Source organism: Eublepharis macularius, chromosome 7, assembly GCF_028583425.1.
Source record: "Eublepharis macularius isolate TG4126 chromosome 7, MPM_Emac_v1.0, whole genome shotgun sequence".
Lineage (NCBI taxonomy): Eukaryota > Metazoa > Chordata > Lepidosauria > Squamata > Eublepharidae > Eublepharis > Eublepharis macularius.
The window spans coordinates 35,251,477-35,264,801 of NC_072796.1; the positions used below are offsets into that span (position 1 = coordinate 35,251,477).

The following is a 13,325-nucleotide window of genomic DNA, read 5'->3' on the forward strand; positions in this document are numbered from 1 at the left end:
TCCTTGCAGGAGCTCTGCGCGATGTACCGGAGCCAGTAACACGTGTGAAAACGGCCTTAGTTTTGTGTGGAAGTGATCCAGAACAGTATTAAATCAAGAACCCAGTGGATGGTTTTGTAATTTACTTAAGAACAAGCAATAGAAAGTGTGTAAGAGAAAAATACTTGAAAGAACTGACATGTACATTGTGAGAAGAGTTTATGCTACAATAAATCTGCAAGTCTGTAAGCAGCTACAAGACTCTTTAGTCTTGTTTTAATGATGGAGAAAACGCTTAAAAATCAACCTATTTTGCAGAGTAACTTTTGAACACCGGAGGCTGAAGCACCTTATTTAGAAACAAAATAAATAATAGCACAGTTCTCTCAACTTACCTATATCTTCACTTGCAAATCTCACCAATCGCCTTGCCACATATAGAGGATCCTCTCCACCTTCAAGCATTCGGGCAAGCCAGTAAAGAGAAGCATTTTCATCTGAGCCTCGCATAGATTTATGAAGGGCAGAGATGCAGTTGTAATGTTCTTCACCTATTGAGCAACAGAGGGAAAAGAAACACAATGATTAACTGCTGTCTGAGTCATACACTGCAATAATCTGGCAGTGCGTTCAGCACCGGCAAAGGGGAGTACTAAATGTCTAACTCATGTAAGGAATTAATTGCTATAGGATGTGGTGGTGATTGCTAGCTTAGTTGGCTTTTAAAAATGTTCTATAAATTCACAGCAGGTTAAGCCTATCAATCAGTAGCCATGAGAACTAAAAGAAAGCTCTGTGTTAAAAGGCAATGTACCTCTAGCCCTGCGCAGACAACCTTTGTTCACTCACTGTGCGGGAAGGCAGAGTAGGTACGAACACACTGACCCCTCCCACATACAATAGCTGAGTCATCTGCACAGTGCAGAAGCATGGAGAAAGGGCCCATATGTACACACACACCCCACCATGACCCCCTCTAACCATCTCAGTAACTCTGACTCAGCCCTCTGGGGAGGAGTCCAGGTCAGTGGTTGAGGAGGACCAGGGACAATTTGCCTAAGTTCATATTGAGTCATAGTATCAGCACTGTTGACAGATGGCCATCTAAGCCTCTGCTTAAAAACCTCCAAAGGAGAGTCAACCACCTCCTAAGGAAGCTTGTTCCACTGTGAAACCACTCTTATTGTCAGGCTGTCCTTCCTAATGTTAACCAATTTTTTTAAAAAAACCCTAATCCATTCATTCCAGTCCAACCCTCTAGAGCAATAGAAAAGAGCTCTCCCCTCCATCCTCTTTAACAGCTCTTAAAATACTTGAACATGGCTATCATATCATCTCTCAGTTGTCTCCTCTTCAGGCTAAACATATCCAACTTCTTCAACCTTTCCTCATAAGATTTGGTCTTCACACCACTTATCATCTTTGTGGCCCTCCTTTGGTTCCAGCTTGTCAACATCCTTCTTAAACTAAGGTGCCCCAAACTGAATATAGAAACTTGAAACTTAAAATCCTTCAACTCCTGAATGATTCTTATCACAACTGTGTATTTCTTTCTGAATAAACATTGATCTTGTCCACTTTTAAAAAGAAGCCATCTTGAGCCTGTCAGTTTACCGGTTCCTGGGGTTACCAGTCCAGGTATGGGTGGGTTTATATACAGGCCCAGGTTCTATCTCCTCAAACCTTTTAAAATTGCCACTGAGAACCCCAGTACAGTGGCGTAAGTGGGAAGTTGTAACAGGGAAAAACCTGTGGGGTGGTGTCTAGCCCCCAGAATGCTTCGAGTAAGCAATAAAGACTGACCATCATTTTATGCCTTCCTTGTGGGTTTTGGAAGGCATCTGGTTGGCTATTCTTAAATAGACAATTTCAGACAGGACAGATTATCATTTGGACCCAGCAAGGCAACTCATGCATTCTTATCTTTGCTGATATACCTTTACACAAACATACAAGTTTAAATACTATGATGGTTCATGAGGATGGGTCTTAGTTACAATGTCTTTAAAGATGGGTAGCAGTGTTTGTCTGTCTGTAGCAGTAGAAAACAGCTAGAGCCCAGTAGCTCCTATAAGACTAACAAAATTTGTGGTAGGGTATGATCTTTCGTGAGTCACAGCTCATTACCACAAATTTCGTTAGTCTTATAGATCCTACTCGACTCTTGCTCTTTTCCAATATCTTTAAAGCAAGGCATTTGGAAAACTGTCTTCTTAGGGTAGGATCTCCACTCACGAAAAGGAGGTGGGTATTTTGCTGATTCTGCCTTCCCACTGCATGCTGTATTCCGTTTCATTCCCAAGGCTCAACCTATGCCCTCAGAGCAGCTTTTTGGGTGGCCCCAGAGAAAGGAGGAACTGCAGAAGTTCAGAAGAGGTGAGAAGGATCATTCCGCACATGGAGCTTCTGCTCACATTTCCTAGGATCCAGTCCAAAGGAAGCAAACTCACCTCATCATGAGCCCTTTAACCTTCGGCTTCACTATTCTGCTTGCCCCGATACATTATGTTGTTGTTGCACCCCCAAGCCTTCTTCCAATCTGAGAAAGATTTGGGGGGCCCTGTACCCCCGAACACTCTCTCTGGGCTTATTGTGCCTAGAGTACATCTCAACTTTCTCCACTCCGAGTTGTGTAGTTTTCAGAGTCTCTGCCTCCACTGCCCTCTTGCCATGGGTTATTTTCAAAAGCTTAGAAGCAGGTAGGCCAAATAGTATTGACACGACATTGCTTCAAGTCCACCGGGGACATGTTCAGGCCAGCCAACTCTGCTGTGGTGCTGCTGAGCAGCCCCTTGCCAGGAAGGGCATCTGTTTTACACTTCTTCTCACTCAGCCTGAAACTGCTTCCCTTTGTGGAATATCCTATCAAGTACAAGTGCAGTACAAGAATGTTTCTGTCTGTGGAAAGGGGCCACATTAATTCCACTTCTAATCTTAAAGGTAAATTTTTATCTTGACTCTCAAAAGTGTAAACGCTGTAACCTTAATTCAGTGTGATTTCCTAGAGCTGTTCCATCCAACTCTCGCAAGGGTGGTCTCTGCAGGAAACACACAAGGCCAGCAGACAGCTATTTTTAATAGTCTTCTACACAAAGAACACCCTGGTATGCCATGATCATCAGGCCAATATAAACAGCACGTCTGTGGCCTGCCACAACGGCTTTCAACTTGAGCCGGCGGCAATAAACCAAGCAGCTGGGAGTCTCGTCACACTCTTGGGAATGGCGTCGCTCGGTCTCCTGAAACTAAGATGGCCTTTAAATATTTTAAAAGGCAAGTGCAGCCTATCTTTTTCAGATGGCACGCTCTCTTTCCCCCCCTTTTTGCACCATTTAAAAACACCAGAATTTTATTTATTTATTTATTTGGATTAGGGTGAAATGAAAAAAAAATGCTTCAGAAATACTGACAACCACTGAAAGGTAAAAGATACATCCTGGAGAGAAACAGATATGTTCACATGAGTGGACTGGACTGTGGACAGCTTTAGTTGTAATATTCTCAGTAGTGCATTCAAAATGCTCACCTGTTAAGAGTTTCAAATCATGTATCCAATAAAGTGGGTTGTGGTCTAGAAAAGTCTATAAAAATAAAAATAAAAGAGTCCCTAAAGACTCCAACGACTTTCCATAAGACTTACAGTGCAATCCTAAGCAGAGTTACCCCCTTTTAGGACCACTGACTTCAATGGTCTTGGAAAGAAGAAATTCTGCTTAGAGTTGCACTGCTGAGTGTCTTTTCTCAGCACAAAAAGTGATAATGATTTTTTTAAAAAAATCTATTAAATTTCCCTTTATTACTGCTGAAACCATATTCTGCATCAAGCTTAGTTAAGAAGAGCACACAAATTATCACATACTAGCTCTGAATAATTAAGAGATAATCCAACACATTTTATCTATCAATAATGGGTAGGGGGAAAATCCCGGCAAGAGAATAAAACTTATGGTCATAAAGATGCAAAAATGCTTTTGTTCAAAGGTTATTTGAACACCAGCACCTAAGAAGTTAAACGCGAGATGACGACTTTAATCCTCCGTGCGCAGTCTCCAATTCCAATCGCCACCATCAAGTCAGACAGAAACAACCAGCGTTTGTGACGCATCAGGGAGCCAAGCCACGAACTGAGCAAGACGAAGCTATCAGATGGAGAATCTTTATACTCAAGTAGCCTGACGTAAGCAAATGATAGAAATTCATTCCCAAAAAAGGAACACTAAAAATAAAATGATTAATTTAAAAATGTTAACTAAATATTGGTTCAGACTACATCATGTCGGGGGAGGAGATGTGGCGCTGAGCTTATAAGTAATATTCTTAAATAAATCAAAATCAAAATAATCTTGAAAACAGATGTGTTTCAAAATATTCTATTATTATTTTATATATTTCAGACATGCGGGCATGACTGGGCACCTGTCCACAACTCACTATGGTATAGTCCTCCATAAGCCATGCATGGGATTGTTGATTGCACTCCACAATAATTGATTTGAAGGATGGAGTTTTAAAAGGACCATTTTTAACATTAAACAACCAGGTTTTATAATTAGAGTTCTGTTCATGTGTCAGGTTTCATTCTCAAAGAAATAATAGAATAATGAGTGTACTATGATCCTTGAGTCCTAGATCTACTTATTACATTTTTATCCTGCTCAGAGCAGTGTACATCATTCTTCCTCTCCACCATTTCATCCTCACAACAACCATGTGATGTAGGTTAAGCCGAGACTGTGTGATTGCTTCAAGCTCTCCCAGCAAGCTTCCATGGCAATGGGACGTTTGAACCCGTCTCTCCCAGTTCCGAGTCCAACATTCTAACCACTACATTACACCAGGTCACCCCAGGATGTTAGGATACGACACTAATATGTTAGACCTAGGTTACAGTCTTCATTATGCAAGATTAATTCCACTGAAGTTTTTTTTAAGTTTTACAGAAGGCCCCCAAAAGTTGCAACCTTATACTGGGGGTGGGAGGATGAGGGGTAGAAGACAACAGGATTTTCGTATTACATCTAGCAAAACTGTTTGCCTAGCCTTCTGCTCCACACACTGTTGGCCTATGTATAGGGAATATTTTCACAGGTAACCATTCAAACATTCAACACACACATCCCCCCGCCTGTCTGCTGGCTGAACTGGGTCAGCCCAGAAAAGGCCCAGTCATTTGATACTTGACCATGCAAGGAGAGAAACTATATTTTAGTTTGCCAGGAAAATCTCAATCTGAGTGCAAAGGAAGAGCAAAAACGAAAATCTCAACAGTTTCAAATGAAGATCGTGCACCCAAACAGAGGCGTTCTTTGCAAGATTACAAAAATGGTAATTAAAAAAGACACTCTTATCATAGCCTATTGCTGAATATACTATTGGGTAATACACACCTATTTTTAGAAAAGAACAAAGACATTTTATTTAACTGCTACTCTGTCAGTAGGGAAAACCAGTATGTGTTACCCTACCCCTTTGAGCTAATAGCACAGAGTTCACGGTACGTTCTGTCTGCCAATCTCCTCTCATTAGTTCCCTCTCCTCTAGCAGCCTAGCCTCAAGTCGTTCTTCACGCTCATTGTTGAGACAGGTGGAGAAAGCCACAGTGAGCCTGGGGGAAGCTGGCCTTGGTTGGTCCTCTCTCAGCAATGGCTACCTAGGTCATCTGTCTATCCATTTATGTTATTTATAGTCCGTCTTTCTCAGTAAGACTCAAGACAGATTACACAGTGTAAGTAATATAATAGCTACTGATCTGACTAACTGCAAAGCTATAATCTGTTAGTACTCAGATACAATGCTTCTGCTCCCCCTCAAACTTACTCAGGAAAACAACAACTGTATAATGAGCCATTTTGGATTAGGCAACACTTTTTGGACTGGGAAGGCTTGGTTTCTAGAAGAAATACAGGGATTTCCTCTCTGCATTTTTAGTGTTTCACTGATCTAACTTTGGCTGATTCCGCACACGTTGGATAATGCACTTTCAATGCACTTTATCAATCGTTTGAGGTGGATTTTTTGTTCCGCACACAAAAAAATCCGTTCCAAATGATCTATAAAGAGGATTGGAAGTGCATTAACCAACGTGTGCGGAATCAGCCTTTGTTAGTGTTTTTCTGATCTTTCATAGTTCTCATTGGCATTATTAATTTTTATTGCTGTACTTATTTTTATATATTGTAAGCTATTTTGAAAGTATAAATTCTGGAAAGATATGAAATGCATGTTTGCTCTACACTGACTCACCAGAGTGCATAATACTGGAATGCATCATCTTTCATTCCTTCAACTTCTGAAACACTTTGAAGAAACAACACAGAAACCTGTGATGCCTTGAATATACCACCCTTTATTGTTTTGTGACACCGGATGAGCACTGGCACCCCCTCTGGCTGTTTCAAAGATTCATTTCACTGAGAAAGTATACAACTCATTCATATAATATTTATACTTGACCAGGAGTCTAGATTTACTCACAGAATGGCCTTAACGAGCTGCTCTTTCAACTACTCACCTGCTCGATCATACAGAATGTGGGACCGCTGAAGTCCTTCCTTCACGTGATCCTCTGTTATGACTATTCCATCAGCTGTGTGGCCAAGCATGTTATTCTGATGGGGGAGCTGAGTTAACTGGGCCTGGATAGCCATCTGGAGTCCATTCAGTCCGGTTCTTGCATCACCATCACAGAGGTAGGCAAGTGTGCTTACCGCTCTTCTCTCAATACAAATGCATGATCTGGAATGAAAATTATGCCATGCTGCTATTCACTGGTACATGACCTCCAAGAGCCTTACGCATTGTTCACAAGGCTACATTTCTTCTGCACCAACTACAGAGAGACAATTGGATTTCAGCTTCATCCTTATGAAATGCTACAGCAGTTAAATGTCACAGGGGTTCTACAAATAGTATGTAATCTATGCACTAGTGTAGTGTATATTAAAATAGCTGTGCACGTTTTATCATCCCAAACCTGGGTGTGCTTGCAGCCAAAAAAGGAACAGACAGCAAAGTGGCCTGTCTTTTATGTACATGATAAAAAACATTGACATAAAACAGACACACAAATGAGAACATGAGCTGGCCAAACAGAAGTTTAATTTTTTTAAACTTGAAGAGTTCTATCATCTGAAAGTTCCTATTGAATCCAAACAGAATTCTAAAAACATGGAACACCCCCTCTTCTGCTTCAAGTCCCACCCTCATCCCCGAGAGAGACAGTACCAGTTAAGAAATTTAGGTTACTTTCGCTTCTACATGCGAACTAGCGTACGGCAAAACTATCTACACATTTTGTATTTCTCTAGTCTTCTGTTCTCTTCATTGACTGCAGTTCAGCTGTCAGAATAAAGGTCTGCTATTTAGAGCACTATTCTAAGCAGAATTACCCCCTTTTAAGACAACTAACTTCAGTGGATTTCAAAGAGCACATCTCTGCTTAGGATGGCGCTGTTAAAGGTTGAAGGATTGTGGAGATTCTCCAGTGTGGTGATGGAGCATCATATATTCTGTGTTATTCGTTGTTAGCAAGGAAAAAGAAGCCATAAGGCTGCAGCCATGTGTCTGGACATCTGTGAAAAGCAGGGCTGGCTCCAGCGTTGCCGGCACCTGAGGCAGCTTAAGAGCTGAGACACCGGACTGTGTGATGACGTCACTGCATGTGACGTCATCATGCAGAGTTGGGTGTGCGCACGGGGGGCCTTCCAGCCCTCCCATTCAGTTGCTCTGTGGGCCAGGCACAGCCGGCCACCCTGGCCACCAGCTGCGCCCGGCTCACAGAGCAACTGAATGGGAGGCTGCCTGCTCAGCTGCCCCATGGTGCTGCCACCAGCACACGCTCCTGGCCGGCGGTGCCGGCAGCAGCTCCATGGCGCACACCCCTGCCCCCGGGATGGCGCCCCTCTGCCACCTTAGTGCCCTGGAGTCGGCTGCTGGGCCAGCCTCAATGGGCGGGCCAGCCCTAGTGAAAAGGTACAATGATGTGTATTTGAAGGTGCCTGTACGTCACATACTAAACATCAACATGGTATAATTTATGGCTCTAAAAAACAGACTGAAGCTCTGCTGTGCAAATTCTTCACAAAAGGTGTATGAAAAGGAATGAGAGGTAAATGAAAGAGAAAAAAAAACTAATAGAGACAGGTCTCCAAATCCAGAGGACTACAGCACTAGTGATGGTGCTTAAATGTAGTGTGGTCTGCTGTTAATTTGAAAATGCTTTTTTTTTTAAATGTGCATATATATTGCATATACTTTGCATATACACTAGCCGGTAACATGTGTCTACAGAGATATCAAAAGATATCCATATCAAAAGATATCCAAAGATATCCAAAGATATCAATTTTTAATTACGATGGCATTTACTGTGAAAACATTAAAGAAGCCCATCAGACAAACCTCATCAAATTATTTTTAAGGGCAGAAGCGACTATCCTTTGGCATGCTGAGTTCCCCAACTCAAGCTGTTTCCAGCTCTTGACTCACCACGTCTGTCTAACAGGGATTAGTGCGTGGAGACTGGAATAAGCAGCCAATCCTTACCAAGCACATTGGCACTGCAAATAAACTCCAGATTGCCAGCAGTTCTGCACTTCGAGCAGTGAAAGATTTATTAAATGGTTTGCAAACAACTAGGGTTGTTGTCAGCTGATTAAAGAAAAAAAAACCTGTCGGTTAGCTCACTAGACTTTGACTGATTATAGACAAAACCGGAGGAAATGTGCTTTTCGAGATTATGAAGGAAGTGTGACATAATGCATAAAGAAGAGCATTCAAGACATCCATCTGTCTATCCAGAGGGAGTTCAGTTCCAAGCAAAACTGTCTGCCACGTCCTGCTGAGCATCTGAATTCACTTTATTTATCAACTATATTTTTTATCCTACTATTTCTCCAAGGACCTCAGGGCAGAATCCATTAGTCTTTCAATCTGCATTTTATCCTCTCAATTCACATAAATTATGTTAGATCACAGGAGCCACTGTGGTATAGTGGTTAAAGTGTTGGACTAAGATCTGGGAGACCCAGCTTTGAACCCCCACTCCACCGTGGAAGCTCACTGGGTAACCTTGGGCCAGTTACGCTCTCTCAGCTTAACCTACCTCACAGGATTGTTGTGAGGATATAATGGAGGAAAGGAGAATGTAAGTTGCTTTGGCTCCTCATGGGAGAGAAAGGTGGTATATTAAGAGGCTGAGAGTGAGTGGCCCATGGCAAAGTGGCAATCTGAATTTGAGTCTCTCAGATGTAGTCCAATGCCCTAACCATTACACCTTACTCTATATAAACGTTTTGCTAAACATGAGCTATCACCTATGACTAGATATTGACTAAAAAAATAATGTTGGCATGACATAACTGTAAGGCTGTGGTCAACATGCCCACGTCACTACTGGAACTCACCTTCAGTGACTACCAGAGGAAATTAGAAAGGTGCAAATAATGAAAGACTGGGCTAGTCACCCGGCTCCTTGCCGCTGCCACCAGCCCATACAATAAGCTATACAGAGAACAGTTTCAGATGACTCCTAGAAGCCACTCTAGGGCTTATATTGCTGCTGTAGCACAGTGGTTAAGTGGTTCAGCTGCTAACCAGCACTCTACTGGTTCGAATCCCACTACTGCCATGAGCTCAGTAGGTGACCTTGGGTAAGCCACTCCTCTCAGCCCCAGCTCCCCAGCTGCATTGTGGGGATAATAATAACACTAACTTGTTCACTGCTGGGGGGGTAAGGCACTAATCTGTCTAGAAGAGTGGTATATAAGCACAGTTGTTGTTGTTATCATCATCATCATCATCATCATTATTATATTTGAGTAGGCAGATAGCAGTTTTAAGTAATCAACATAAATGCTGTGGATTCTAAGTATTCCCATGCAAAAGTAACACTTCGTAAGAGCTCTTATCTGTCTTTTCTATAAGCTCAGCATTCACTGAAGCCAGAAGAATATTACATCACAATCATTTACTATTATCACCAAAGCCTACTGAAACTGCTGTACTGTTTCAAGGAAGCTGCCCAAACAATTTGAGAGGAAGTCCAATAAATCTCATGGTAATCAACATTAATGCATCTCTTGAGAGTGAGTGAATGTTCACCTTTGTGCTTCTGTGGATGGTTAGGATACTGAATAGGCATTTGCTGATTCTCAGAGATGGTACTGTGTTTATACATTTTTGTTGTTGTTATTTATTAGTCCACCTTTTTCACTGAGATCCAAGGTAGATTACACAGTTAAAGTGAAAATACAATATAATCAACAGCTAGGACATTCACTGATTAAGGTACAATAATGAACAGCAGTTAAGACATTCAGTGAAAGAGATGCAATAGGGTAAAGAAGCAGAAAAGCAAGCATAAAGCCAAGACAGATACGAAATCTTTATGAAACCAATCACAACTAAATTACATGGCATGTTTAGTAACGTGGAAACTTCCTAGTAGCTGCATGTTTTCCATTACTCAATAGAGTTGCATATAGTCCCTGCCCCTGCATCTCTCTCGGCTACTTCTTAGGATACGGTCCTATAATCTGGGTAGAAAGTCCTCCAGAAAATTCAGTTTTGAAAAGTTTGTGGAAAGCTAAGAGAATGGGAGCTTTTTAAACCTCCTTTGTTAATTTCTAAAGGAAAAATTGGTTTCAAAAGTACTGTGTGCACATGTGCAAAGTCACAGCCGACTTATGGAGACCCCTGCTGGGGTTTTCAAGATAAAAAATGGGTAGTTTTGCCACTGCCTACCTCTGCATAGTGACCCTGGTCTTCCTTGGTGGTTTCCCATCCAAATACTAACCAGCGCTGATCCTATTTAGCTTCTGAGACCTGATGAGATCAGGCCATCCAGGCCAGGGAACAAAAGTAGTACCAGGTCACAAATATCTGCATGAAAGGCAGACCAAAGAAGCTTTAAAAAACAACAACCCTGAACAGTTAAAGAAACTGAACTGTATTGCAAAAAAGATTTAAAAGAATTATAAGGGAGAATAGATAGGTCAAAATGATTTCCAAGCAACTTCCTGAAATCAGACATGTCAGCAGAAAAACTGGCAATGTACTCTAATTAGATAATGTTCTTTACCCAAGTAAAAATGAAATGCTAGTTGCCCCCAAAGACAACTGAGATCTGAATACTGGAACCAACGCATTTTCTCCCTGAGAAGTGCGCATGCAGAGTGAAAGGGAAACCAATGATTCTAGGATTGCTCCACCTCGAGGAAACCAGCTATTCCTCGTTTGCATACAGTCATTTAAGTGCATGTGTGTCTGCAATTGCCCATACCTTAAAACAGAAGCAGAATTCAAAATAAACTGAACTGCTTGTGATACGGAAGTGTCAATTTTTTAAAAAAAAGAAACGATTATAATTTTGTTTCCTAGTTCTCTGCAGGAATGTCCCAATAGGCACAATCAATTTCAGCCTGATTGAGTCACCTGAGAATATATGGTGTTTCACCTTCCTTTCCTCCTGGTTCCATATTCAGATTCGGATCTTTGTGCCCTGCATCAGCGCAGTCAGCCAGCCCTTTACCTTACATGAAATAACAATCGCAAGGAAAGACCTAACCTACTTGTGACCTCTGAAGATATATATACTCTCATCTTACACTTGCACTATTCAGTGTTTTTGCCAGTCTCCAAAATTAAACACAGGACATATCAGACACCAGGCCTTAATGTTCGTACTTTGTAACCAATGATACTTAGAGACAAAAATATAAACACACAGGCAAGGAGGACATCCCAGGACCCAGAACTGGCTGACCTCAAGATTGGATATCAACTCAAAAGGTAAAGGAAAACTACAGCTAATATTATGATCTGTGACAAAACCTCAACTGGTCCATAGGCAAGATTAGCCTAAATGGATAAATCTTTCAGTAACGAGAACAGACGCAAACCAAAGGCCCACTGTGAAAGTAATTGTCTGTTCCTGTCTTCAAGTTTCAATCTACTATTGAAGGATTCAAGTCATGATCTTCAAACATGTGCTAGATATGTATTATGAGCCACTGAACATGCTGGCTTCAAATCACGGTGATCCTCAGGAAAAAAAAAAGTTTTTTAAAAATATGTTATTTACTCTGCAGTAATCTTCTTTAAGTATTGCATGGAATTTATATGTTTTCTCCTAGGACCATTATACCTGAGGTTCATTTTATTCGCTGCTCCTCAAATGCCCAATAGGTCATTAGTAGGGCTGTGCTATTCGGGTTTCGCTTTGGGTAAAGATACTCGAAGTGGACCCGATTCGGCAAGCTTCAGTATTCCCGAAGCAGGGCCAGCATGCTGGCCCCGCTTCAGAATGCCGAAGCAAAGATTTCTGGAGCATTCGGAAATGCTTCGGAAAGCTTTGGGGCTTGTTTAAAGGGCCCCACCGCTGCTTGCAGACAGGAAAGATCGATTGATCAATTGATGTTTATCAATTGATCAATCGATCTTTCCTGTCTTTTCTGCAGCTTTTTTCCCTGTGCACATACCCCATTTTTTCCAGCCAATTCAATCCAGAGCTTTTTCCGAAATACAGGCTTTCTTTGGTGCAAGGCCTGAACCTGGCCCTACCTTTTGTCCTCCCCTTTATCCTCCTGCATCCTGACTGGTTGAACAGCACACAATCCATTCCCCCACCCCCACCCCGATTTAAAAAAAAAATTAAATAGCAACATTGCAACATTGGTGCTTAAAGAAAACTTACAATTGTTGGAGTGCGGGGAAGGGGGAATGCTGCAATATAGCTAACACAAAAACTCTGCAGAGAGCCCTGAATCGCATTTTATATTTTAAAAATTTCACCTGTGCTTCCTTTTAGTCCATTCTTTTGTGGCTTAAAAAAAATAAAAATAAAACAGCAACACTGCAACTTGCAGCCATTAAAAAAAAACTTGTAAGTTTCCTTTGCAAACAACTAAGGAAACTGATCTTTCCTCAGCTGATCAACTGAGGAAACTAGCATGAAGGGACGAGTCCTCAAAGCTGCAGCAGAAATAAAAAAACTTTGGTTTAACTCCCTCCAAGTGTAGAATTAAAGAATCAAAGCAGCAGAGTCAGATCCGATGAATAAGGAGGATCTGATCCTCATGGGTTGAATATTCAGAAAGCCTGATATAAAGTTCACCATGCAGAAGAGGCCCATATGTGGAGCTGCCCCCAACAGTCGTTCCCATGAAATCATTGTCCAATGATAGGTAGGAAGGAGTCATACACCTGGCTCCACCCACATGATGCCTCCCCTTGAAAATCACAGAATGAAGCTATAGAAAGGTGAATCCCACTTTCTAAAGGGCTTTCCCAAGCAGTCCTGTCATATCTTGGCTCTCTCATTTGCTTACTTGGTGACCTTGAGCAAT

The 13,325-nt window shown here is 41.7% G+C and overlaps 1 protein-coding gene across 3 annotated transcripts in view; it reads right to left on the minus strand.

Annotated features, from left to right (window-relative positions):
* WRNIP1 (WRN helicase interacting protein 1) overlaps nt 1-13,325 on the minus strand; it is a 43,504-nt gene that overhangs the window by 3,072 nt on the left and 27,107 nt on the right. For all 3 annotated transcript variants that reach the window (XM_054985188.1, XM_054985187.1, XM_054985186.1), the window contains 2 exons: nt 6,491-6,714; nt 375-530 (listed from right to left, as the gene is read on the minus strand). In XM_054985188.1, coding sequence (XP_054841163.1) covers nt 375-530; nt 6,491-6,714 — 380 coding nt within the window. The remainder of the gene's footprint in view (nt 1-374; nt 531-6,490; nt 6,715-13,325) is intronic.